The sequence below is a fragment of the Drosophila suzukii genome, chromosome 3 (assembly GCF_043229965.1).
Source record: "Drosophila suzukii chromosome 3, CBGP_Dsuzu_IsoJpt1.0, whole genome shotgun sequence".
NCBI classification, from domain to species: Eukaryota; Metazoa; Arthropoda; class Insecta; order Diptera; family Drosophilidae; genus Drosophila; species Drosophila suzukii.
In genome coordinates this window covers 18,818,461-18,845,012 of record NC_092082.1, presented here as the reverse complement: position 1 = coordinate 18,845,012, position 26,552 = coordinate 18,818,461, and the positions used below count along the sequence as shown (strand labels likewise).

The 26,552-nt window shown below is 39.3% G+C and overlaps 3 protein-coding genes across 4 annotated transcripts in view; 2 read left to right on the top strand and 1 right to left on the bottom strand.

Annotated features, from left to right (window-relative positions):
* The window catches only part of RpS12 (ribosomal protein S12), a 253,421-nt gene that overhangs the window by 6,346 nt on the left and 220,523 nt on the right, over positions 1 to 26,552 (top strand). The window lies entirely within an intron of this gene.
* tw (Protein O-mannosyl-transferase 2) lies at positions 4,394 to 7,930 on the top strand. Its single transcript, XM_036815696.3, has 10 exons — positions 4,394 to 4,654; positions 4,720 to 4,803; positions 4,863 to 4,947; positions 5,050 to 5,154; positions 5,212 to 5,320; positions 5,597 to 6,378; positions 6,442 to 6,682; positions 6,755 to 6,903; positions 7,061 to 7,496; positions 7,626 to 7,930. The coding sequence occupies exons 1-10, from the start codon at positions 4,545 to 4,547 to the stop codon at positions 7,817 to 7,819; spliced, it is 2,295 nt and encodes a 764-aa protein (XP_036671591.3). The 5' UTR covers positions 4,394 to 4,544; the 3' UTR covers positions 7,820 to 7,930.
* Positions 8,064 to 11,297, bottom strand: LOC108014746 (uncharacterized). Of its 2 annotated transcripts, XM_036815697.3 has the most exons (4): positions 10,656 to 11,297; positions 9,538 to 9,573; positions 9,165 to 9,476; positions 8,064 to 8,640 (listed from the first exon to the last, which is right to left on the bottom strand). In XM_036815697.3, the coding sequence occupies exons 1-4, from the start codon at positions 11,196 to 11,198 to the stop codon at positions 8,230 to 8,232; spliced, it is 1,302 nt and encodes a 433-aa protein (XP_036671592.3). In that variant the 5' UTR covers positions 11,199 to 11,297; the 3' UTR covers positions 8,064 to 8,229. The 2 variants fall into 2 exon arrangements, with proteins under 2 accessions (XP_036671592.3, XP_036671593.3); XM_036815698.3 differs by lacking the exon at positions 9,538 to 9,573 and having other exon boundaries at positions 10,656 to 11,296.

Here is a 26,552-nt window from a genome sequence, read left to right as displayed (position 1 = left end):
ACCAGGAGGTGGCGAAGTGAGGGAACATTTTAATTGTCAACGCCCAGAGTGTTTAAGTGGCCCCAGAATGCGATTGCAGCTGGGCGATCATTAATTGGCATCACCAGAGGGCGACAAACTCTTTTTCGCACCTCACCTCCACTCACACATGGCCTGATGGATTGTGCTTAATTGCAATTCATTTGATATTGACACTTTCGAGTGGCTCTTGTCCGGTTTTCTGCTCCTGCCTACTCGAAGACGCGCCTGGCCATGCCAAATTGTCATTGATTAATGTCAACACGAGCCGAAGGATCGGGGTGGGTGAGCCCCGAAAGTTGTACTCTCGAGTGCAAAGCAATTAATTTCCCGTATGCACTCGAATGGAAACTGAAGAGCCGCCGCACATACGTACGATTATAGGGGAATATGTATTTAACCCCAAGGTTTGGGGCAACTTCAACTAAATGAGTGGCGTATGGTTACACGAAATCGCTGGTTGGCATGCCAGCTGCATATAATCCAGCGCATTATGATGCCATGGCGTGCCCAAACTGTTTGATTAGTTGGATGAACGTCCTCTTGCCGAAGCCATCAGCAGTACATCATGATAATCCCTGGAAAAGGATGTTTACTTCATTGGCTGGTCTCATTTGAAATGTGTTTGTTGAGAAGAAATGCATTAGATCTGGTAGAAGAAGATTTATTTGTATATATATTTTTCGTAGATTTTTAAAGAGCCTTATACATAATATACACTCTCATTGGTTTTTATGGATTGATAAAGATTTATAGATAGCTTATATTATATTGTCAGTCGCAGCATGATTAATTTAAGGAAATCCAAGAAATTTTATTCTTGGCTAGCTTACAAGGTTAAGATGTAAGATAAAATGAACAGGCTGTCTAAATGTAATCAAAACCACACTTCTGAAACTGAACACCACATTTCAAACATACTTCATTGTTACAATTTGATCCGCTAAGAACTAACAATAGCCACGTTTTGTGAGTTAAATTTGAGTTTTGCGAATCAAAGTTAATAGCAAAAAGGGAAAAATTATTATTTTGAAACTAATCCCAAATCTAATATTCAATGCCAATTTGATTCTTATTAAAAAGTGAATTAATGGCCTCTACTTTAATGCCGGCAGCGGTGAAAAATGAGCCGGCTAGATCGGTTTACCTGGGTTCAAGAGGCGGCTGGAGAGTTCATTGTCCCAGCGCCAGCTGCCAACAACAGTTGGCTGTTATCCTTACCACTTAAGTGGGCCCCGAGGCGGCAGGACAAGGAGAACGGAGCTCCGCTGCATTCCAAATGTCAGTCAACCTGCGATTGCCGGCAGCGGGAAAGGCGGCAGATTTTCGCTGCTATTTTCCCCGATTTTCTCTGCACTCTCTGCACCCCAGATTTTTCCAACGTTGTTCGCCCAGAACGATTTCCCATCGCATGGCATTTTTTCCTTATGGCGATGGCGCTGCAACGTGGCCGGATGATGAGTTTTTAATGCTGCTTTGTTTTTGTCCGCCTGTCGTGTTTAGGGGACTGGCACGCAGCTTTCCCGGCTGTCAGGCTGTCGGCCCAATTTCGAAACTTACTTTCCCGGTTTACCCGATTCGCATCCGATATGCGTGCCAAACTGTTGCCAATGTGTAGGAGCGTATGTTGACGCGAATGTTTCCGCCTCTTGCCAGTTTCCGTCACTGGGCGGCGAATCGGGTTGGGGGCCAGAAATCAATTTCTATTCGGAGTCCGGACTATGGACTCCGGACTCCGGACTCCCAAGTCCTTAGTTTAACCAACTGCGCCAAACTCAAGTGAACTCAAGTCGAGCGAACCGAGTCCTAATTCATCTGATCAAGTATGCAGCAAACAGCTTGAGCTGCAGGAAAACTTTTACATCCAGTTAATTTACATTGTAATTTCCAATTGATGTCCTTAGCGAGGCAGCAATGAAAAAAAAAACGGATTTAACGGGGGCACAAAACAAGCAGAAATCCGGAAAAAGCCCCAGGATTCGGCCAATACAAATACATAAAAATTGCAATTTGCATTAATTATGCAAAATTATGCGCAGTTGACCCATCTAGGCAGCCCATTCTCCTTACAATATTTATAAATTTTATGCGTCGTTAAATGTTTGGCCACAGTTGCCTTATCCCCGAACCCTCGAGGGCTTTGTTCCGCTCTTTTGTGACCGTTCAACTGGAAATTATGCAAAACTTCAAGTCCGAAACTTTCTCCGTTGGTTGTTGTTAATAAAATGGCGAGCCAATCCGTTTTTTCGCATTGTCCTGTGATTGGTTTTATGACTTTTCATAGCCCTCCAAATAGAAGTATTTTATTTAATTTGCTGAAGGATTTCCGGTGGGTTTCTTAACATTGGTTTTTATAATGCTGAATAAAAATCTGAAAACGGTTGCGGAAGTTCAATATGATAAGCAGCTTGTATACATTTTAACGCAACATTTGTTCTCAAAATACTTCCCACAATTCTTGAATTCCTGCAAATGTTTCTAAATATTATTTTATATTTGTTTCTGTTTATGAATTTGTATAAAAATATGTTCTTTCACTGCTTTAAAAAAATCTTTAAATTTGTTCTCCTTGTTCAGCCATAAGATGATGTCATTGTGGGCGACTCTATTGCCACGTTGTGCTTCTCTGGGCCGCTGATTAAAGTAATTTCCTGCGCGCCCCGAACAAGTATTTGTGATTACGTCCATCCTCAGCTGCGGATGTGGGATGTGGGTCCACCAACTCCTCCAAAAGGCAGCAACAAACGAAAGCGAGTTAGAAGTATGCAGGAACACAGGGACACGGGAATGCAGGACCAAGAAAGGGGGCAGCAGCTGACGGGTCCTTCCTCCCCTTTCATCTCACTTTCTTTTGCATTCACCCGAAACAAGATGAAGTATGAAATATGATGTAAAATGATGTGATTACAGTTGAAAATGTACAAAAAATAATAAAAGATCCAGAGCGGTTGGGGAGTGAGAAAAGGGGAAAGCGAAGACACATGGCGTTGTGTAGGTAACCGAAGAGAAAAATGGCTAAAAGGGGTGAGGAATGTGGCTGGCAGTAGCAACAAGAACAACAAAACATGTCAGGCCATAAAAATGAGCAGCTTCTTGGTTAAAGACAACGCACAAGGTTTCTAGGATCGACTCTGAAGTACCTGATACTCATTTACAAACTACATCCAAAAATTGCAGACCGTTAATTTTATCTTTGGGATCCACAGTTAAGTTAATTTGTTATATTATAGTTATATTACACCCAAAAAACTGTTAATCCGCAATTTTAATGTTAATATAATATTTTTATTAAACAAACTCGAAATAATAAAACAGAAAAGCTAAATAAATGACTAATTCTTTGTGAGTAGAACTAAGAGTTACACTGGGAGAGCCACTCACGGAATTGAACAATTTGGTTTCTAAAATGTAATATTTCATTGTTTCATTAATCCTTTTAAGTTGTAAATATCTGTTATGGATTGAGTATATATATTCATTGTCCTTGCAACCTCAAGCGTTTTACAAAAGCTTATATACCCACTCAACTGTTTAAATACAGGGTGTTTGCATGCAGCCGGGACTGTGGGCGTGGTCATAAGGAAGACGGAGGTGAAGGTGTTCGTGCTGCCGAGATTGACAGTTTGCGAAATGGGTTGAGTAATTCATATGATGAATTATATACAACTGAAGCACCGAAACGAGATAAACTTAATAGGGGTAAGGAGAAACTCTACGATAAAAAGTACAAACATTTAAAGTAAGATGTCTTAAACTTTTCTTAAGTATGTGGAAGTTTTCAAAATAATAATCTTAAGTTTACACTTCAGCAGAGAGTAGTGCTTTTACGTTGGCCCTCGGTTAAGCTCGTTTGAAAGGACACCAAATTCTCTATAAATCACCTTTCAAAATTAATGAATTTTAGAAAAATTACCAAGCGTAAAACTAAATTTGTTTAAAATTAAAAAAAAAAAACAAAATATAACTTTATTATTACTGCAAATAAAATATAATGTTAAAATATTTTCGAATTTTGTGAGGCAAAATTTCGTTAGTTACTAGAATAAAATGTTCAACATTATCACAATATATTTGTGTATGTGACTCTGATATATTTATATATTTTGTTTTTAGTTTTTATTAATTTTCATTTAACAAAACTAACCGCCAATTTTCTTTGTTGTTTTTATCCTAACCCTTTATATAAAGTTGGTAATATTGCATACTTTTGAGCTGGCTATGAATGCCTTAGTACCAATAGTATCCGCCAGTTGCGCTGAGTGGAAGATCTTACATGTAAAGACCGGTCTTGGCCGAGATTTATCGATAACCCGGCTAAAACGGTTCTCTCAAGAGTTGAGCTCGATTTGTTTTGCCAAAGCCCAGTAAAATCCAAGTCTCAGACCGGTTTTGACCACGGAAGAAGAAGTATCGGGTGCCGAAAGAGAAAGCATTCTGCACAGATCACTTGGATTGTTTTTGTTGACGTGTTCAGTGCAATACGCGGGGAAATGCACAATTTTTAAGTGCTAAAAAACATAATAAATATGGCAGCAAGTGTTGTTAAAGCTCCCAAGTGCACGAGACGAGGGTCTGCCAAAGATCTGGCTCAAAACGCGGCAAGTGCGGGACCTAAATCCAGCAATGAGGCTAACTGGTATGTGAAACAAGTGCAAAACAAAAGAATGGTAATGAAATTCCGCAAATTTCTAAAAAAAACAGGAACTGGTTTCTCCTCCTGGCCACTGTCTTCCTGGTGACCTTTGCAACCCGTTTCTACAAGGTCACCGAACCAGATCACATATGGTAACTGACCCACTTTTGAAAATGGATCACCGAAACTTAAGTTTTTATCTCTCTTTCAGTTGGGATGAGACACACTTTGGCAAAATGGGCAGTTGGTACATCAACAGAACCTTCTTCTTTGATGTTCATCCCCCGTTGGGAAAGGTGGGTTTATTTTGTGAACATATAATGATTTCGAGAAGAAATTTCGTCGCGCCTCTTAACCTCAAGTTAATAATGATGCAATTCCCTATACTTTGTTTTTAGATGCTCATTGGACTCTCTGGCTACTTGACGGGCTACAATGGAACGTTTGCATTTGAGAAACCGGGTGATAAGTACAACGAAACCAGATACCAGGGAATGAGATATGTGGGTATTAGCTGTCCCGCAAAATTATTCTTTATAACAAAATGTTTTTATCTTCAGTTCTGTACAACTTTGGGAGCTCTGATTATGCCAATGGGATTCGATACTGTATACGATCTGACGCGATCCCATGAAGCTGCGCTGCTTTCGGCAGCTTATCTTGTTTTTGGTGAGTGAAAGTAGTATAACTATGTAGAAAAGATATCGCCATTTAATATTTTATTATGATAAATTGAATATGAAGAAAAATAATAATTATTTACGTTTAAAATAATGCCTTACTCCGGACAATTGGTAAGTCTTGAGTATTTTAATAATCAATCTTATCAATATTTTCTAAGAATTTTTTTTATAAATTCAATTATAACTATTAATATAATAATTTTTTTTTTTTTAATGTAACTACTTCATTATAATTGATTTTTTTATTTTTTTATCCGACTAGATGTGGGTCTCCTGACACTGAACCAGTATATCCTGTTGGACCCCATTTTGCTATTCTTCATGATGGCCTCCGTTTGGGGCATGGTGAAGATCTCGAAGGCGACGGCCTCCGGAGGATCCTATGGCCTTCGCTGGTGGTTCTGGCTCTTCCTCACCGGCACCATGTTGTCCTGCACGATAAGCGTTAAGTTTGTGGGTCTGTTTGTGGTGCTGCTGGTGGGTCTGCACACGGCCACCGAACTGTGGCTCATCCTTGGCGATCTGAGACAGCCCATCGTGGAGACCGTAAAGCAGGTGGCCTGCCGGGCCATCACCTTGATCGTGTGGCCTATCTTACTCTACATCCTGTTCTTCTACATCCATCTGAGTGTCCTTAATCGCAGTGGCAATGGAGATGGCTTCTACAGCTCGGCCTTTCAGTCCAGGTTGATCGGGAATTCGCTGTATAATGCCAGCAAGCCCAGGGACGTGGCCTACGGATCGGTGGTGACCATCAAGAACCACAAGACGGGCGGGGGTTACCTGCACTCGCATCAACACCTGTATCCCAAGGAAGTGGGCGCCAGGCAGCAGCAGATCACCACGTACACCCACAAGGACGAGAACAACAAGTGGTTGATCAAGCCGCACAACAAGCAGCGTTTGCCCAAGGACAAGCTGCAGGTCCTGCGCCACGGCGACATCATCCGCCTGGAGCACGTGGCGACCAGGAGGAACCTGCACTCCCACAGCGAACCGGCACCCATGACCAAGAAGCATCTGCAGGTCACAGGATACGGAGAGGTGGGTTTACTTAGTTATAAAGATTTTGTAATGGCCTAAAGATGACTTTCTAATTACTCGTAGTTAGGAGTGGGCGATGCCAACGACGCCTGGCGCGTGCTGATTGTGGGCGGTAAGGTCAACGAAACGGTGCACACGGTGACCTCCCGCCTCAAGTTTATCCACCTGCTGCAGAACTGCGCCCTGACCTCCAGTGGCAAGCAGCTGCCCAAGTGGGGCTTCGAGCAGCAGGAGGTGTCCTGCAATCTCAACGTGCGTGACAAGAACTCCCAGTGGAATGTCGAGGACAACGAGCACAAGTTGCGTGAGTGCTTTGGAATTACCTTTGTAGAGCTTATGTAGTATACCTATTATACTTGGTTATACATTTAAATAGTACCCAGTGTGAGCTTCAACGTGTATGCTCCCGGTTTCTTTGCGCGCTTCCTCGAGTCCCACGCCGTAATGCTGCAGGGAAACGCAGGACTTAAGCCCAAGGAAGGCGAGATCACCAGCAGACCCTGGCAGTGGCCCATCAACTACAGGGTAGGTGGGACCAAAAAGAATCGAAAAACATCGAACAGCTATCGATAATAATCATTATATTCAATTTGCTAGTTTCGAAAAAAACAATTATTTGTTTTGAATAACGGTTATACTTTTTACGATCCCTAGTAACTATTGTAATTTGTCTTTATTACAGGGCCAATTCTTCTCTGGCAGCAGTTACCGCATCTACTTACTAGGTAACCCCCTGATTTGGTGGAGTAATCTGGTTTTCTTGGCCCTTTTTGTGGTAGTCTTTCTGTGCAATGCCATCGTGCAGCAAAGAAGAGCTGGCCTTTCCCGATCTCTGGCCCAAAGTCAACCCGAAATCGATTCAGAAACTGTGGCGCAGGGTGAGGACAGTGAACCCTCGACCACGGACGTCTGCAGTTGCTGTCTCTCGCCGGAGGAGAAAGCCCTTAAGGTGGCGCCAAGTGGGTCCAGTGAGCTACCCACTCCAGCAATGTCCTTGCGGGCGGCTGCCTGGCTTTTTGTGGGCTGGGTACTCCACTATCTGCCATTCTGGGCGATGGGCAGGGTGCTCTACTTCCACCACTACTTCCCGGCCTTGATCTTCAACTCTTTGCTGACGGGTAAGTGATCAGAACTAACTAGGTATATAAATTGGTAGAGCAGAAGATTGTAAATTATAGTTTTTGAGACCCTTTCTTATTCATTTCCATTCATATTTTAATTACCTAAAATGTTGCTTCTTTGAATAGGAGTAATGTTCAACTACATTATGAGGTTTCTGCCCAAGTGGATCCGGCAAGTTGTCCTGGGAGTGGTTCTTTCGACCCTGGTCTTTAGTTTTGCTGCCTTCTCGCCACTGGCTTACGGAATGAGTGGTCCTCTAGCCAACGAACGAAACTCTACAATGCACCATCTCAAGTGGCTTTCCACCTGGGAATTCTAGTTTTTATAATCTCTCTTGTAAGTTCTACATTTTCAATTTAATTATAATTAGATTTTATACAAATAACTTATATTGAAAATATATAATAAAATAATATTTATTTTACTTTAAGCTTATGATAATGCTTGATTTTAAAACAATTTTATTTATTTTTTAAAAATTTTATATTTTATTTAAAAACCCACTTAAAAATCCAGAAAAAAAAACTTTTATCTCCGTTAAAATGAAAACCCTATCTAGGCAGTTTTTATATAACTTATGAGTAGATATAATTCTTAATGTACATAATCCGCTTAACTCTACGTACTGTTTACAAACAAAAACAAAAAGTCATTGGTAAAGCTAGCAAATGAAACGAAAAGCTTTAGGATCGCAGGATCTGGGAATTACCGATCTAAAAACCCATAATTTCAATCGAATATGCCCAGGTCATCAAATCGGCGGAGGGCGTAGCGCAGTGTTTCCGTAGTGCGGGGATTTGAGGAGAACATCAGCTCGACTTTCTTCTTGGCGAAGGTCTCGTCCGTGAGTGCCTCGATGCTGATGTCGAATGAGTCCTCCTTCATCATGGTGACCATCGGCAGGAAAGCGTAGGACGAGAAGAAGCCGTACAGCTCCCTGGCGCGGATCTCCTTCTGGATGTCCTTGTAGCTGGGCACAAACGACGAGTGCATCCGCTCCAAGCTGTCTCGCAGGGATTCGTAGTACGTCTGGATGAGGAACTCACGACGGTGGATCAGCACGTCCAACTGGACGCTGCTGTTTAGGAAGAAGTTTATGTCACAGCCCGGGCTACCGAAGAAGCTGTTCTGGAAGTCCACCTAAAATGATATTTAAGCAATAAATTATACAGAAAATACAATTTTCATAAGATTTTCAAGCCAATTATTAAAAAAATTTATTTAATAGCCAGAAACTAAGATAATTTTTCTTATTTGTTCTCTAATACTCAATTTACTAGACTCAACATATATGACATTATACAATTCTTAGTAAATGGGGGTGCTATAGAAGTTAGTTGGAATTTATTTCTGTGTCACTCTGAAACTAATTTAATTAATTTAATGATTTTTAAGATAATTTAAATTGGTATTTGTAATCTAATTCAATATCTAATATTTAAATAAATGATTTAAACTCTGTATGTTTTAAGGAAGTGGTATAGACAACAGAGATTTTAGGAACAAGTAAAACTGGCACTTTTCTTGATTTACCTATCATTTTCTTTTAAATAATTTATTTAAATCTTTCTAAAAGCGTAAAACCCAAAGGCAACAAGACGTTTCAGACAACTTTTAAAGGGATTGAAAATTGACAATTCAATAACTGCAATCAAAACACTTACGAATATGGCATCGATGGGCTTCGTGGGCTGCTCGTCGTCGTATTTGTACATGAAGTTGTTGACCCACAGGTCTCCGTGGTTCAGTACAGTGATCTCTCCAGGCAACGTCCGACCTGTCGTCACCAGGTTCTCCTTGATGTTGTCGCAGTGATGGTGCAGCTTCTCGGCCAGCAACTCGTATCCGGTCCACTTCGCAACCATGTTGGCCAGTGTTCGGCACTGCAGGGTCATGAAGTTGATGAACCGCTCGTTGGTCCGGATGTAGTTCTCGTCCAGCATTCCAGTGGTGAAGTGCTCTCGTACACTCGGTTCCTGCAACACATTCCGAGTCAATAAAATAAATATGAAATCAAAAAAACAAACAAATTCATACCAACTTAACCCATTTCTGATTTTGATTTAATATTTGCTTTAAGATGGCAAGGAGAGAGTAAAGAATGTATGGTCATAAAAATTATATTAAGATATTTTAGATTTAGCCTATGTGAACTCTTTTTTTTTATCACATTCAAGCATCAGCATAATAAATATTTAATCCTAATTTAACTATATTAAGCTAAATGGTTAATACATTTTCCTAATTGAGTTTTATTCATCAACAATTTATTGTATATATATAGTTCAAAGGTTCACTTTATTATTACATTTGACGTAGGCACTCGATCAGCAAAAATCCCATTCATGATAGGGAAAATTAATGCTGTGATTGCAAGACGTCAATCAATCTAATACATATGGTGTAATGAACACTAATAATTGTATAATGAAATGGAAATCAGTTCACCCTTAACTCGCAAATTTCTTGTAGAAACACGAGTAAACTAAAATATATAGATGCTCTACATTTCTGAATTAAATTTACTACGTTGTTTTAACTACCGATATTGATAAGTTTAAACAAAAAGTAATCTTTTAATTTTGAACTGCGACTTTAAATATGTAGTACCTTTTTATTTGCATTGCTTAGTTCAAAAGTCACGTGACAAGATTTAAATGAAAATATTTTATTTTTTATAGGTATATAATAACTGGAACCTAATAAAAAAATTTGATTTTGTGCTATAATTTTAATGAACTTTGGAATTTACCATATATATTATTCATGTTAAATGTCTCGGAAAAAAATGATATTGCAATCACGTGAGAAGATTGTTCACTTTGTCCTATTCCAGAATAAACCGCTTAATATATACAATTGTAAAATCAATGCCCGATCTTTGCTATTCAGTTTCGACTAATCTACATATCTTTAATTATAATTATTCGTTCGCCTACAGTTAAATCCATCAAAACTATACTCTTATCCAAATTATCAAGTTTTCCTACCGAATATGATTTTTTAGCATGTCTTTTGATTCTAAAACGAATTTAACCGATCCTAAGAATATTAGAAATATTTAACAAAAGATTCGACGCGTCTTAAAAAATTAAATTTAAGTTTCTTTGCCTAGGGATCACTGAAAATATACCAGCTTTTTGGGGATCACTCACCTTTTCGGCCAGCACCATTGAACTGGCGTGGAACTTGCCCAGCTTCCTGAGGATGACCACGCAGTGCTCCTCGTTCAGGCCTCTCTGTCTGCTGGCCAACTTATAGCCATACTGGGTGAGGTCGTCGAAGACGATCGTCTGGATGGGCTCGCGGGTTGTGTACAGGCACTTGGCCCCAAACTTGGACCCGTCCCCGATCAAGATCTCCAGTTTACCAAGGACGTCGAAGTAGAATATCTTCTCGCGCAGATAGACGGCCAGTTCCTCGAGGAATTGGGTGGCCGGTGTGATCGCAATGCTCTTGACAATCATGGCCAGCTCCTCGTCCAGCTGCCTTTTGCTGCTGCGATAAAGCGCCTTGGCCCTATAGATCTTGCTGCAGTAGTTCTCACCGCCTCCACCACTCGACTCTGCGAAGATGATCTTCTTGATGTCCACCCGCATGTCCCGCAGTCCGTCCTCCAATGCCGCCTTGAAGAACTCCTCGTTGAGGTACTTGGGTGGCTCATGGCCCAGTCCATTCTGTTTGTCGTCCAGTTTCATGCTGTCCTTTGTGGTGCTGTATTGGTCGGCTGGAACTACGATCTCTGGGTTGCTGGTGGAGAGACACCTGCTGCGGCGGACTATTCGACTAAGAAACTGTGGTACCGCCAACGCACTTATATATATCAAGCCCTTATCAGTAACAGGTGCTGCCCGCGTCGCAGTCGCAGTCGACAACACCGACATTTGTCGCGAAACCTTATCTCTATCGATTTATAGTATAGATCAGGTGCTTCAAAGATGCAATTATAGCAGGGGTGGATTAGCCCCAGTGTAACTCAGATCATACAAATTAAAGATTTAACCCTAATTTTTTGGTATTTACACAAATTGAAAACTGTCCTAACTGGATAGATTCTAAATTTAAAACAATGACGCTTAAAGAGTATTTAGATGGGACTTATTTCTCTATGTATAACTTATAGCTTATAAATCCCTATTGGGAACGCAGCCTCTGGTATTTGCACCAGACTAGATCTTATTCCAATCAGATTTCCTCTCGTATTCTCAATTCTCGAATGTTTGTAGCATCCGTATCACCTAGGCAAGCGACGTGGTCGTCATACCCTAAATCTGTATACCAAATATAATATATGGCGGACGTACACCTACATCTATGCACCTACCCATACCTCTACATTTAGAAAAAAAAACCCAGGATGCGCATTCCGATTAAACATATTTCTGTTTTGGGTACAGTGCTCGCCGTGCGAAAACATAGTATATATTTAAAAAAAAGAAACTTGACTTCGAGAGAGTAGTGGGTGTGTGAAATTGAGAAATTTGATCGGTGCACCTGTTCTAGAACATTTACGGAATACTAACTACTTAGAGATTACGGCGCTCAGCACGTGGTTGAATATTAATCAACTCGGGGTTTTCTAATCGGCTTCAATTGGAACTAATTACCAGGTGCGGATTATTTTTAGTGCAGGTCAACCGAAAAACTAACTTGGGTTAATTATAGTATTATTAGCATTCGTAGTTGACCATAAAGATTTCTTGAATTGCTATTTGATAAGGCAGCTAACGAAACCAGATGCCTATATAAATGTGGAATGAAGAAACCTGTATAGGCATTTCAAATGGAAGTTACTAGAAAGTCTGTAAGAAATAAATTAGATTGCAAATTCTGGAAAACCCCTGCCCAATTCCCCAGGATGTGATTCGTCATTGGAAGACAGATCTTTAGAAACAACAGTGGGAGCAATGTCTTTGTTTTTACTTACCGCGATTAAAGCGATGCATATAGATATTGCGTCATGTTTTTGGTCCGGTATAGCTAACGTGCTAAATAATCTTGAAAGCCGCTATTAGTAGTGCTCAGGTGAGTCAGGAATCAGAACTATATGCCTCAATCCGGATCGAACAGCAATAGAATTTAGACACCCACATATCACCTATGATCTGGCGTCTGGCTGCCGTCTAATTAATTCGCCATGCGAACTATTTATACATTGCTCTTGACCCCAGAATTTGACGGCTCTTCCGATTTTATATGTGTCTCCGCCGCAAACTAATCTCAAATGACGTATTGAACTATAAAAGTGTGCGATCTAAGTTTAAAATCATGCCGCTATAATGTGGCCACGACAATGTTAAGGTGCACGTCTAGAACCAGCAGTATCTGCATTGCGGATGCTGTTTCCGAGGGGAGTATGTCGACGTTCCATAATTGGGGTCAGTGGGGGTTATCGAAATGGAATTCGGAACAGAGATATGCATATTCGGAACTTGATGTGGGAATTGCAAATTTAGGGGTCGAAGCTCTAATCGAAGTGTGGTTTAAAGATCATCTAGATCCTCAGATAATCTATTCTCGATTTGTATTGCCAACCAATATTGTATGAAATCGAGCAGAAAAATATTTGAAGACATTTTTGTATAATCAGGTCTATAAATCTATATCATTCTTAGTCAACAAAAGCTTCTGGAAAATTGAAGACAAGATGTCAGACAGTATGACCTACGGCGTTACGATTGCATTCCGTTTGTTTTCATTGCCCTAAGCAGGCAAATACAAAACCTTCACATACTTCCACTTTTCGCAGACCACCATAACATAGCAGAAACAATAGGAACAATATGGGTAAACAATGGATCCCAGACAATCCAATCTGAAGTAGTTCGACATACCTGGTTAGGTAAACATTACGATTGTAGACACTATGAAGCACGTAACCTGATCATCAAGACACGTTTGATATGGTTTTTAAATTATTATTATATTTTTACAAGTTATGCGCAGGAGAAGAACCAGATACAGTTTTATAAAATGAAAAGTTATACTAGGTTTTTAAATCTTTAAACATAAATGTATAAAGGGAATTTGAAAGTCCCCTTTTGCCGAGCCACATGTAGTCCTTAAATTGTGTCAAAACTCAAGTAGCAACAAAATGTTTACTTAATACTTAGCTCTTCAAGTCATATCTGCTATTGGCTGACCCAGAGAAGGACGGGTAGAGGGGTCAAAGAGAGGGGCGCTATGGCAGCACGCCACCAAAGTCAGAGATTGCGATAGAAATATTGATGAGATAGTCCGGCCATTCGCCAATTCTCTGCTGCGCAAAATATTGCATTAATCTTGAACCAAGTGTTGTCCACAAATTTTGTGTTGACAACTTTGGATTCCTAGAGCGGTTACGAATCATCTTGAGTGCATAGGCTTAATGCCAACCCTTCAGTTTAGGTGATCCAGACATCTGGTTTTGAATCACCTATCAGCGAAATGAAGTCCATGGTCACACTTAAATGTAATGCATTTTTCAGAGTGTTATGGTTTTAGGTAGTAAATTAAGATGTGTAAATACAAATTAGTATAATTATTAAACACTGAACATATCTAACAGAAAATACGAAATAAAAATAAAAATAAATCGAAATTTTAAGGAAATGATTTACTTTTTAATGTGTTTTAGTTGACCAGATGAAATCAAACATCATACTAAGAAATTATTTTATTTATTTTATTATTTATTTTTTCGAAATTGCGATTTAACTCAAGGACAAAATGTACATGACATTGAGAAAGGATTTTAAAGCTGTCTCTGTTTTACATTTTCCTATAGAACAAGCTTTCGAATGTCCCAACAAATTTTATAACGAACTCATTTACCGAATTTTAATTTTAATTTTCAATTAAATTTGAAACAGAATGCATATTAGCACACAAGCTATATAAATCCCTACACACGTTTTGGTAGAAAACCTTGATTGCTTTAAAGAACTCAATTTTCTATCGGGAACCCAACACTAGTCACTACTTTTTTTCTTATAGAACCGAATTTTAAAAAGAATTCTTCATATTCTCCACAAAATTTCAAATTTTCTCTAGAACTCCCTACCTAATCCCAAACGCAGTTCCCTACAAAGGAGGCTTGTAAATTAATTTCCCTTCAAGGGGTACGTGATGGAAGAGCACCACCCAGCTGTTAATTAATTGCCCAACATTTCGGGCGATTGGTCAGGTAGATTTTACCTGTGGTCCGAAAGTGCTAGATAGAGAGAGGGGGTAAAAAGTTTTCAGCTTTTTGGGATGTCAAATGAAAAATTACCGATTTAAATGGCGGTCGCTCTGGCTCTTTTGCATTTTCGCCCTTTTTCAACTCTAACTGCCAGTCGTTTGTCGACTTCAGGAATATCCTTTGGCTCTCCGGCTGACGAATGCGTCTGTGTGCGCGTCCGTTTGACTGCGCTGCGTCTGTGTGTGTGGGCGCCCGTCGGTGTGGGCCACATGCTGATGAACACGTCTTGTCAGCGGCTAACGAGCGCCACTTACACGCTCAACAATCACTTAACCTCAATTGTTGCTTCTGAATAAAAAATACAAAAAGGCGAAAAAAGGATGAGGGCACAACAACAAAGTGTAAAGGGAAAAAAGTGTAAAAGGCAATGCCAATGGCTCTGCTCCTCAGTTCCCCCCTCCCCCCCATATCAGCCAGCTTCTCTTTTGTGTGTTGTGTGTAAATATACTTAATTAATTAACTGATTTTTTCCCTTTGCCTGAAATCAGTTGGTTGTGGGGAATATTTAAAAAATAACCATTTTCAGTTTATAACTCAGCCCGGTGACGATGGATCTGCAACAATCGTTGACAATTTCATTTGGTATTTCATAAAGTTGATTTCATTACCGTTTTGCAACACTGGACTGAAATGGCGTTAATCCACTCGTATTAATTGGTTCATTCGAATTGGACAAGGTAGCTTTAATTTAAGAGTTAAGTTTCTTTTACCTTTTCTTAATTGAAAACTTTTATTAAACATGTGAATATTTTGAATTCTGTTTTAACTTATTTTGACCACGTTACTAAGTTATATTTATTTGTTTTAAGAAAAACTGATTTTGTTTAAAGATAATTGAATTTAAATAAGAACTGGTACCCATTTTAATTTAAATTATTATTTATTTCACGAATTAAAAATCTTTAAGAAATAGGTAAACATTTTTACTAAGATGTTGCAGTTATTGAAGCCTCTAAGTAAATAAACTACCTTTTTATATTTGCTTATTGCTTCTGAGTAAGTAAAATGAAGCTGATTAAGGGCGCCTAGACTGAAAGAAGATAAACTAGCTACTCTCAGTAGTACTGAGGCTCAGCTCTTTTAAATCGCTTTCATAGAGTATAAACGTCCCACCGAGATATGCAAGCTGGTCCCTTGGTCTTCCACTCCCTTTTACATGGCAGTATTTTTTTGCCCTTATCCAGGCACCCGCTTAATGCAATCAAAATGCCTTTGGACGAGTGCCGGAATGGCAATTGCTATGCTACTGGTACTGCAACAAAAACAGCTGTTACCTATGCCACAGGAAGAAATCCTTTTAAACTGGACTTTCAGGTTGTTTCAACACATACCATTTGTAAATCAATAATATAATTTATAGTATATTGGATTGATTGTGGTAGATACATAAAAGATTTAATCATAATGATATAATATAATGGTATTTAAAATATAATCCATTGTAATACTTAAGCTACATATTTTTTCCCAGTGTGGCAATGCCTTTCCGGGCCATGAAGTCGCCACCCGGCAAATTGACAATGACGTAGAGGGGTGTCACATTGGGGGAGGGAGGTGGTTGCAGGGACGAGGCTGAGGGGTTTGTGCTTGCCGGGATTTGTGAGTTAGTTTTCCGTGTAATAAGCAATTATGGCGCTCAGGCAAAGCTCGGCAATTAGCTAGATTTGTGCCCAGTTGAGCCTAATCGAGTGCAACTGCAACTGCATCAGCCTGCACATATGCAACTTGGGGCTCGTTTCCAGGGGCTGGATGGGGAGCAGGGTCCTTCAAGGCTGGCCAACTTCATCTGGATATCGGGCAGGGCCTTCGTAGAACCAAGCTCTGCCCGGAGCGCTGCCAGCTAATGCAAATTGAATTTACCCGACACGAGCAGCGCCCCAAGCTAATGGAATTTAAAAATATGCACCCCCTTCAGCTATTCGCTGCCCTTACACAAAAACAGCAATCAAGCACGGCTCAAGGTGAGGGGAGGCGGCGGCGAAAGTAGAAAAAATTAGCAATTAAATTGTAAGGGCAACCTGAAAACAGTTTTCCCCCAGCCAAGAGCAGCCAGGCTGCGTTATGATTTCATTAATTTAAAGGTAGCACACGGGAAAAAAATATCTCGAAAAGAAGATTGGGGTCTCTTAAGATAAAGAGCAATGCAAACGGACTTAAGAAACATGTAAGAATCAAGTATTGAAAAAATAATGTTTCAGTTCATATTTTATTATACTTTCAGTGCAGTTCATATCATTCCAAAAATAAAGAGTTTCAATACTTTAACATAATAATTTGAAAGTCATATTTACTTCTATACTCTAAGTCAATTTATTTAATATTCCAAGAACCAATAACCATGTATAAAACATTTATATAAAATAAAATTAAAATAAAATATAATAAAGTATTGATTTGTTTTCGTTTATACCTGCCTAAAACATTCTATGCAGCTCACATCTTTTAAAAAAATAAAAGTTTTAAATCTTTTAATATCTTAATGAACGACAAAATTTATTTCTATACCTTAAGTCATATTTAAATTGATCATTTATTTAAAAATCGATAACCAACGAAGGTAATTTGCCCAAAATAATACCCATGAATAGTGGATTTCTATATAGTTGTATCTGTGATTTTTTCTCAGTGCTTTGGGGACAAGAAGTGGCTAAATTCAGAAGAAAGAGAGGGCGCAAAGTTGTCGTGTCCTTGTCGAAGTTTGTGCCGCTGTTGCCGCTTGGCAATTAGGAAAATGTGACGCGGCTGTTGAGCAACCCGAGCTGAGTTTGGGCTTAGTTTCAGGAGCAGGAGCCAAAAGGAGCCCTGGCTCAAGGATCAAGGGCTGGAGGAGTGGCAGGACTATATAGTACTATACAGCGACTGAAGCAGCTGCGGTTGAATCGGCTTAGCGACTCGCTCGGCGGCCGAGGATGCGGAAATGTTTAATTATGGGCGGCAGCGGCTGAAAGGTGCTCTTGAATGGCTAAGCAGTGTTGAGAAGCATCCTGAAAAGTGTTGATAACTCAAGCCGGGGCATACCATAGGGAAACTTTCAATTTCGAGTGGTTAATTATGCGCGAAAGGTACTTAACTAATTTCCCCAAAAAGTAGGCAAGACTTTTCCCCGCTCATGTTATTCAAATTTCACTTTGAAATGCAAGTAGTTGTCTGAGCCTTAGACGCAAGTTAAAAATTATATGCAGGTGGAATATTTGCATATTATCCGGCATAGAATTTTATAAGTTAAGTGTAAGCCAGACTTTTGCATTTTATTCAAATTAGACGGCGGATACAAGACAATGAAGTCTGGATAGCAGGACACTAATTTATAAACAACAAATATATTCAGTACAGTCTACTGTGTCCACAAACAGCAAGTCTGCCATCTGCACTATTTCCTTTTCATGAATAGAGACTTCTTCCTTTTATTCCATTGTTTATATATATATTATATCTGGATTTTACAAAGAAATTTGAAGCATATCAAAAAGTAAACAATTTATTGAGCCATTTTTTTGAATCAGTCAACACTTTAAAAAAAGTAGGACCAAAAAAGCGCATCAAACTCGATTGCTGCCTGATTAAAAATGCATCAAAGTCATCCGAGCTATTAAGCAAATACAGAAATCCATCAAATTATTTTGTGCGCTGAGAAAAAATACATTTATTATGAGTTCGCAACGAAGCAAGCAATGGGCAAACGAACCGGAATAAAACGGAACGAAATTAAATGATATAATATTTAACCAAAGTGAGTCGAAATGACTCCTGCCTGTGAATGGCTGTAAATTAAATTGCAAAATATTAAACAAATATTTGCACTCAATAAAAGCAAATTGCGTTTATTTGTGCGCAAGTAAATACCGAACATAAAGTCGCCAGTAAATAGACCCCTGCAAAAAGAGTGGGCATCCGATGAAAGAGAGGGAAAATGCCGGGCAGAATCAGATTCAAAAGGCAAATAGCATCAAACAATTTGTACATTTTGTTCAAATTTTCAACTGACAAAAATTGGGCAAAATGTTGTTTGTTTATTAGCCAAGCATTCAGGCGAATTAATTCTCTCCCTGGCCTTCTGGGGGTACCAAAATGTCGCTTAGGGTTCAACGAATTTTTAAGCATGCTTTGCCTTCTGATAAAGGACGAAGGATTTTTCAGCGAACTTTTAATTTGATTACATCGGGAAAATTACAAAGGAAGAACTTGTAAATTAATGCGCTACGGCTAATGCAATTGATATCCTTGCTTAAACAATTAAGACAAAAGCTAAGATGTTCACTTGCAAAGGAAATTATTTTACCAAAACAGGGGAAGTGATTAACAAAGTTTAATATTAGATTGTATTTAAAGGAATAATATTAGTACAATTCATCATAAACGACCGAAATGTAACTAATTTCCTAATAACTAAAAGCACTATAATACTTCCATTCTCTAGTATAATTATCAAAGATCTATAATCCGATTGTAAATTTAACTAATTTCCTAATAACCAAAAGAACTTCCAGTATAATTATTAAAGATCTATAAACCCTTTGACTCATAAAGATTTCATTTCCTGTACGATGAGTTTAATTATTAAAGATCAATAAACCCCTTGTGACTCAATTTCTGTAGACTTGTCTCTTTAAAACTATTTTTCATAGTCAATCCAAAACTTCATCCCAAAGCTGATTGTTCCGGTCCGCCTGGAAATAGGAACTATTGGTATCTGAATGCAGGAGCAGAGGCCACAAAGCATAATTCAATTTGGTCAATCAAGTGCAACACTTGAGCAGTTAGTTTACTGCCGAACACATATAACCGGCTCTCATCTGACCGACTGCCTATTGAACTCGATGAATTTATCGTTCAACATTTTAGTAGATGATTGATGGGAGTTTCGCAGGAGATGCTGGTGGAGGAGACGGGTTCGGGCCCCTTGGCCTCCGTCTCTATCTGCCCGTCCATGCAAATGCCAAATGCTAATGAATTCATTCAACATACAACTTCAAAAGTCATAAATACTCCGAGTGCCGACTTCATGCAACGTTAACTGTTTTGTGTGTGTTTTTGGGGGGAATGGCAAGGATAGCAAGGAAAGGGGGCCATGCGAGGTCCTTGGTGAGGAGACAAACTCATTTCCGTCACTGACACAGTCACTGACTTCATTTAATTTTCAAATTTTCAACTCAAGAGTCCAAAACGAGGTTTCGTTTCAGCAATTTTTATTTTTGCTGTGTGACAGGGGGTCATGTGGGGGCATGTCTTTTGTTTCAGTGTAGCAAAGTGAGAAGAACGAGTAGTGGGATCCCGAAAAAAGGGACTCGAGGGCCGAGACTCGGGTGAAACAGGCAAATTTATGGCCACGCATAGGTGCCGGGGTCGGCGACTGTTTTACATTTTTGCATTTTTCATGTTTTGCCTGCCATAAAGTTATGAGTGGAGAGGGGGAGTGGCATAAAAAGTATGATAAATTAGCATATTACGCATACGCCCTGTGTGCATCTCAGTGTTTGTGTTTTGGTGTGTGTTTGTTGTGCGGTGTGTGTGTGTGTGTTGTCATGTGCTGGATGACTGTATAATTATGTGCTTAAAGCAATTAGTGCGGGAAGCAGCCACGGAGTTTAGCCGCTGCCAACAGTGCATTACGCATACGCCCCGTGGGTGGCTAAGCACTCAGCGAAATGCTAAAAGATGAGGATTTCTGCAAAAATTCCGTCCAGTTCTGTAATCACTGTAGCCTAATGCGCAAGATTTAGTAAGTGACAACAGGGTGACAAATTGAAGGATTCTGAAAGGATCCTTTTATGTCCTTATAGGCAGTAGTATAATTGTGCTGTTGGTTTTCTCAACACTTTTCTTCAGATAGCAAGCTGAATTAACTTGAATGACCTTAAACTAAAATTTAACTATAATATTTCAGTATAACTATTAAATACCAGTTAGTTTAAGTTGGCAAGAAGAAAATATCGCGCCCTGAAATATTTAGTACACACAAAACCAATACAAGAACTAATTCTAGGATTCTGAATATAATTTTAGGCACTAATTTAATTATTTTTTAATTATCTTATTTTATTTAAATAAAATAAATTAATAACTATAATATTTAAGACTAACAACTAAATTCTATTTAGCTTATGTAAGTTAGAGCCAAAATGTTCCGCCCTTGAATACTTAGTACTGACAATAAAGCAAAGCTTAATTTAAGTTTTCTATTTCTAACCGAAAATTCCACTTGCATAACTTCTCACAGCACAATAATCTCTCTTACATAACTTTTTTCATAAAGTCTTTATTGAAGTTCCTTGCCCCCCAAAAGTTAACCTAATCAAAATTTATGCAACACGCTTCAATTGGCATTGTTCGATTTAATTGAAAAGACAAAAGCAAAACCGCAAGAAAATACCGCCTGCCCAATGACGAGATGGCATTTTCCATTTAATTCAACTTTTTGGAAAATTGCTCACGCATCATTTTCCCCAATGGCAGTGGCCAAGAACTTTTGCATAATGTCTTGCGGACAGCCAGTCTCGGCACGTTTCACTTCATTTATCATCGATTCGGATTCAAGAAACAGTGTAAATGTGTAAGAGTCATTGTGTCGCTGCCAATTAATCAATTTTGCTGGCTGTAAAGGCCTTTCGAAATAGACCAAAATGCAAATCAAAGTCAAAAGCCTCTGGCATTTCCGCGGCACGATTTAATCATATTAGTCAGACTGCAGCATCCCACATGTGGATGGGGTAACATCAAACAACCGTCGCATTTGTCTTAGCTGGCAGTTTACGCTTATTGTGAATCAATCAGCCTGCATCAGTTCCGTGTATGGAAAAATTCAAAACCTGAACATTTTCGGTTGCCATTGCCGTTGACGGAAAATCCTTCCATCAGCCGCCCATTTAGATGGATTTTGGATTTTCCAGCGGAGTCGCGCTTGCCACCATTCTTTGTGCCTAAAGGCACTGAAGTGTCCCCTTTTTGCCACCCAACCTATCGTTTACCCAAATTTGCCTCGTTATTTGTCCTGAAAAATGGCGCGCGTGCTACAAGAGCCACTCCAAAATCACCAAACACAAACCAAAAATGGAAAAAATATAACATCTAGGAATTTGGCTACTGCACCACCCACCAGTGGAATGTTTTGAATAAAAAACAGGTAGGACCGCAATGGATTATCCCTTGATATATAAGGATTTATTGGACATGTTAATGATTTAAAAAGTACACAATGTTAATATATGGGTACTGATATTTTTAATTAATTGATATGTTGAAATAAGTTTTATTGTGCCCAGTACATGCAATAAATCTGTCTTTCAACTTAAAAAATATCTGTCCACGGAAATGTATCATTTAAACTTAAATGATAAGCATGAGATTTTAAACATTAAATTATTTAATTACAAACATATAGCAGCTTAACAAGGATCTGGAGGTTAATACAGACGTGGGTTCTTGAAATCTCTTATTAATTTAATTTGAGGTGTCTAAAAGTATGCAGTAAATAAAAGAAACTCGTCTTTCTGAATTAATTCATAGTTCTATGGGTATAAAATAAATTTTTGCATACTTTTAGTAGGTAAAATGTACACTCAAAAGAGATTTCTGTGGCCCCCTTGAATTTTAATAATTTTAAGCTTATATAGTTAAGAAGTAGTATATTTATTTAAATAAAAAATAAAAAAAAAAAGTATTAGGGATTAAGTTTAGTTAGTTTAGTTTTAGTTTAATATTAAAAATGTTGGATATTTGTACAATGTATTATTTCATTTACAGCTCTACAATTTACTTGATAATTTCAAAATGTTATCAATAGTTCCTAATAAATAATAATAAATTATTTTACCATATTTTATCGTTGAGAAAATTCGCAGTTTTAATACAAAATAAAATGTTTAAGAGCGGATGGAATTTAAGCTTCCTAAATCGATGTCATCCCGAAACTGTCCACGCCTTGAAAATCGGCCCCCTCAAAATGCTCTCTCCTATAATGAACTGAAATTCGGGGAATGCGCAAACCAAAACACTGTCAGGACCAAAAGAAATGGAGCCAAGTCCCGGCCAAGTCAAGTGAATGCTAACGAGCATGCCTTTTTCGGTTGGATTTTGGTCCAGCGTTCCCGAAACCTAACCACTCTCCATCTGAACCATCTGAACCATCAAGCCCTCTCCCTCGATCCCCGAGGAGGACGCACAAGTGCACTTTAGTTTTCAATTTTTGTCGTCTCATAATGCGACGCTCTGGGTTCTCCATATATATCTTTCTTTTCACCCAACCTCCCATACTGCAGCTATTGAGCAAATATCTTCAAATGGATTTTAAAATCCCAGCCAGGGCGGATGGTAACGGGGGGCTGGCGTACAGGAAATGTGAGTCAAAGGTTACCTTGGGGATGCATTCAACAAAATTTCTGCACTAATGGAAAAGTAAAAGCTGCAAAACGAGTTAGCAGATATATTTATGTATATATCATAATACTTTCAGCCTGGGCCACCCGAAAATCACTTAAGGACTGGGTTTCGGGCTATCTCCTTTCTCATAAATGAAAATGCCAAAATGGTTTTCTCTGTGTTTTTGTGTTGACTTAGGAGGCGAAAAAGTAACATTTTGGGCCCTTCGGCACCTCGGCCCCTCAATCCGATTATTAGCCCAGGCCACCGGGCAAGCCACTGACAGATGGACCGACTGACCCACTGACAGATTGGCTAACTGACCGGCTAACAGATGGACTGGCTGACAGCTTGACACACCCACAAACAGTTGGAGCTGCTCAATAAAGACAAGTGCAAGGACTGCTAACTATTTGAGAATTTTTCACTCGTTTTCCCGAGCACGTGCTATCGCAAAAACGCCGCCCACCGCCCCGCAGGAAGCTGTGGGACCCACTAAAGTAGACAATTTGTTGGCGGTCCAGTTGACTTACTAATGAGCCAGGTTCGTTCCTGCTCCTTGGGTTGCATCCAACTGATTAGAAAAGATGGCAAGTCTTCGGGGAGAAAGATGAGAAGAAATCACCGGAAAAGTTAAGACAAATAAGAAGACGTCCTTTTTTTACGGATTTTGTAATTGATTGACTAGGGTCGACAGGATATTCCAGAAACTCAATCCCAAGTGGTTTAAACTCCTATTGCTTCTACTAAAATTTAAATATTTAATAAATTAGATATATTTTCTGTTATTAAATATTCAAAAATCCCTCCTCGAAATGGCTTTCCCATTTAAATAGCTTTCTGTAATAATAAACCAACTATTTTCGCCTAATCTGGGGGACTTCGAAGTATAATGGAGGCACTGGACTGAGATTCCTTCGGTTGTGTTCACACCCGCATCAGAGTCATCAAAGCGAAAGGCGGCGACATTCAGGGATGAAAGTAAATTTGTTGGTCAAGCAAGCGTTAAATGGAAAACTTTAGCTCGGAACTTCGACTTTTCTGTGTACTTTTTATTCGCAAAGGGGAGGGGAACTTTCAGGAAATAAATTTTACATGGCGACCAAGAAAACACTTGAGGAATATTAAAACAAAAGAACTCAAGTGAGGGTTATTTTTTCCGCCTCCATCTGGTTCATTTTGGCCGGAATGGACCGATCGGCTAATGAAGCACCGCCATTTTGTGGGACTCCAGGGTTTCGAGGGAAAGGAGAAACCCACTCACTCAACGAAATTTCAGCTCTTTTATGCAAACACGTACGACCCATTTAATTTGGCGAAAAGCGACCGCGTATATGGCCTGCCAGAAAAATACGTGATAAGCAAATTCATAAACCATTAAGACGGTTGCGCTGGCTTGCCCAAAAATGAGAATGGGCGGAAAGTGAGCTAACGTCAGCGCAAAGGAAGGGCTTTTTCTATCCCACATGGGGACTGATAGAAAGTTACCCTTAAAAAATCAATACACTTTTAAAATACAATATTGTACTTAATATTAAAGAAAAATATTTGAGTTATTCAACTGCAGACACATCAATTTGCATTGCAGAAGGAAAACCATATATAATTATATGTTCGAAAACCCTTATAAAAGCTGAGTCTTACCCAATGCTGCCAATCTGTCTAATTCCCGACAGACCAAAAATCCAATGCTGCCAATCAATCCTTTTTTTGGACATATCGGGAAAGAATTGGAATTAAATAATATCATTGGTAAGTTGATGTTGATTTTTTATACATAATTCAAGATTTCTTATAGCAAATACACCCCATTTATACCCTCAAACTTTGGGTATTCAAACATTATGCGCTCCCCGCTCGTGTGCGGTTTCATTAAATTTTATAACAAGCATTTTATACAAACTTTTTCATTCTTTTGCACTTTTTGGCTAGACTCGAGTTCGTCGGTTGGTTATGTTAAGTTGGTTGGGTTAAATTTGAGTTTGACTTTGGGCTGCGGTGTGTTTGTGTGCGTGGGAAGCCCCCTAATTGAGGCAGTTGAAAATTCCAAAAAAAAATAAAAAATAGCGAGATATGGGGTGTTGGCTGCGAAGCCTTTCAAGTTCTGCTGCTTGAATGCTAAATGCCAGCTAGTGATTCATTCAGGACCCAGTGAAAGCATTTAAAGCGACATCCAAGGTGGCACTTAGGACGGGCAAGTTGAGTGCGTGGGGGCCTTCTTTATCTCTTGACTCACTTTCCAATTATCATATTAAATCAGTTGTAAGTCATTGCATGTGTATATATTTGCACAACTTATGCGACGGCGGCAGAAGGACGTCAGCGGCAGCTCGGATAATCCTTTCATCCAAAAAGGATACACACGGGCAGAAACAAAACACACAGCCAGTCACATCAGCAGCGAGCCAAGTGGAAAACGGGTACGAGAAAAATCCAGTTGACATTTCACTGAAATGCAGTTAATGGGAATTCGCTTGGCCATCTCTGAAGATAACGATTGCTAATGGGGCTCGCAGGGGTTTTGTGCACTGCGGTTGGTTGAGTTTCCAATTGGCAGTCACCTAAGGAAAACGAGCTCATGGCCAAGTGGAAATGCCAATGGACAAGTGAGGAATGTGCTTTTCAGGTGTGGCTTGAAATGGTCGGGGAGTTTATCAGCCGAAAAGAAAAGTGTTCGAACTACAGTTCAGGTTTTATGGGTGAAGAAATTTTAAATTAAATTCAACTTAAATAAAATTAAAATCTTTAAAATATTTTCAAACGCATAGAGGTATGCTAGAGAACCTTTAAACCTTTAAAAATTCGACGGAAGGTAAATTTAAAAAACCCCTCCAATAAAAATAATGCTTCAATGATCCGATTTTTTTCCTTTTTTATCCCTGACATATTTGTCATGTTCGTTTCTCCAATAATCCGATATAAGAGTACCATTGGCAGCATTACAATTAAATGTTTCACAGCTCCCCAGCGACATTCTGTTCTGCCAGTTAACTTCTGAAATCGCACAAAGCATGCTCTGCATATAATCAGCTTAAAATATCAGCGAACAAACAATATCAATCAAAATGAAATCAAATGCTGCAGGTAGGTAGTCTCCGATGTACCAATCCTCGCATCCCTTGGAGCAAATCCCCCGCCATTACCCGCAGTTATGTTCCAGATTTAACTTGCTACGTGCAACGCCAATTTGATTGCTCATACATATGGGTGTGTTCGAGGCAAAGGCGATGGAGGCGAAAGAATAATAAAGGCACAGGTAGACCTGGTGTGAGCAGGTGTAGCCAAGAGTCACTCACTCACTCACTCAGTCAGTCAGTCATTCACTCAGTCAGTCATTCATTCAGTCAGTCAGTCAGCTTGTTGGCCCAAGCCGAGTCAAGCAGTCGAGCGCGAAATAAGCTTTGTCTGATGGACTGAGGTAAATGAACAGTGGAGCAGCGCCAGGTGGAGATGATGCCACATGACATGCGGAGGA

What these genes read in the sequence shown, in the direction of transcription:
- tw (XM_036815696.3), top strand. Translation starts at nt 4,545, where the DNA reads ATGGCAGCAAGTGTTGTTAAAGCTCCCAAGTGCACGAGACGAGGGTCT. An exon ending in GATACCAGGGAATGAGATAT is followed by an intron (nt 5,155 to 5,211) that starts GTGGGTATTAGC and finishes TTTTATCTTCAG; the next exon opens with TTCTGTACAACTTTGGGAGC. An exon ending in GGCAGCTTATCTTGTTTTTG is followed by an intron (nt 5,321 to 5,596) that starts GTGAGTGAAAGT and finishes TTATCCGACTAG; the next exon opens with ATGTGGGTCTCCTGACACTG.
- LOC108014746 (XM_036815697.3), bottom strand. Translation starts at nt 11,198, where the DNA reads ATGAAACTGGACGACAAACAGAATGGACTGGGCCATGAGCCACCCAAG. An exon ending in CAATGGTGCTGGCCGAAAAG is followed by an intron (nt 9,574 to 10,655) that starts GTGAGTGATCCC and finishes GCCATCTTAAAG; the next exon opens with CAAATATTAAATCAAAATCA. An exon ending in ATCAGAAATGGGTTAAGTTG is followed by an intron (nt 9,477 to 9,537) that starts GTATGAATTTGT and finishes AATGTGTTGCAG; the next exon opens with GAACCGAGTGTACGAGAGCA.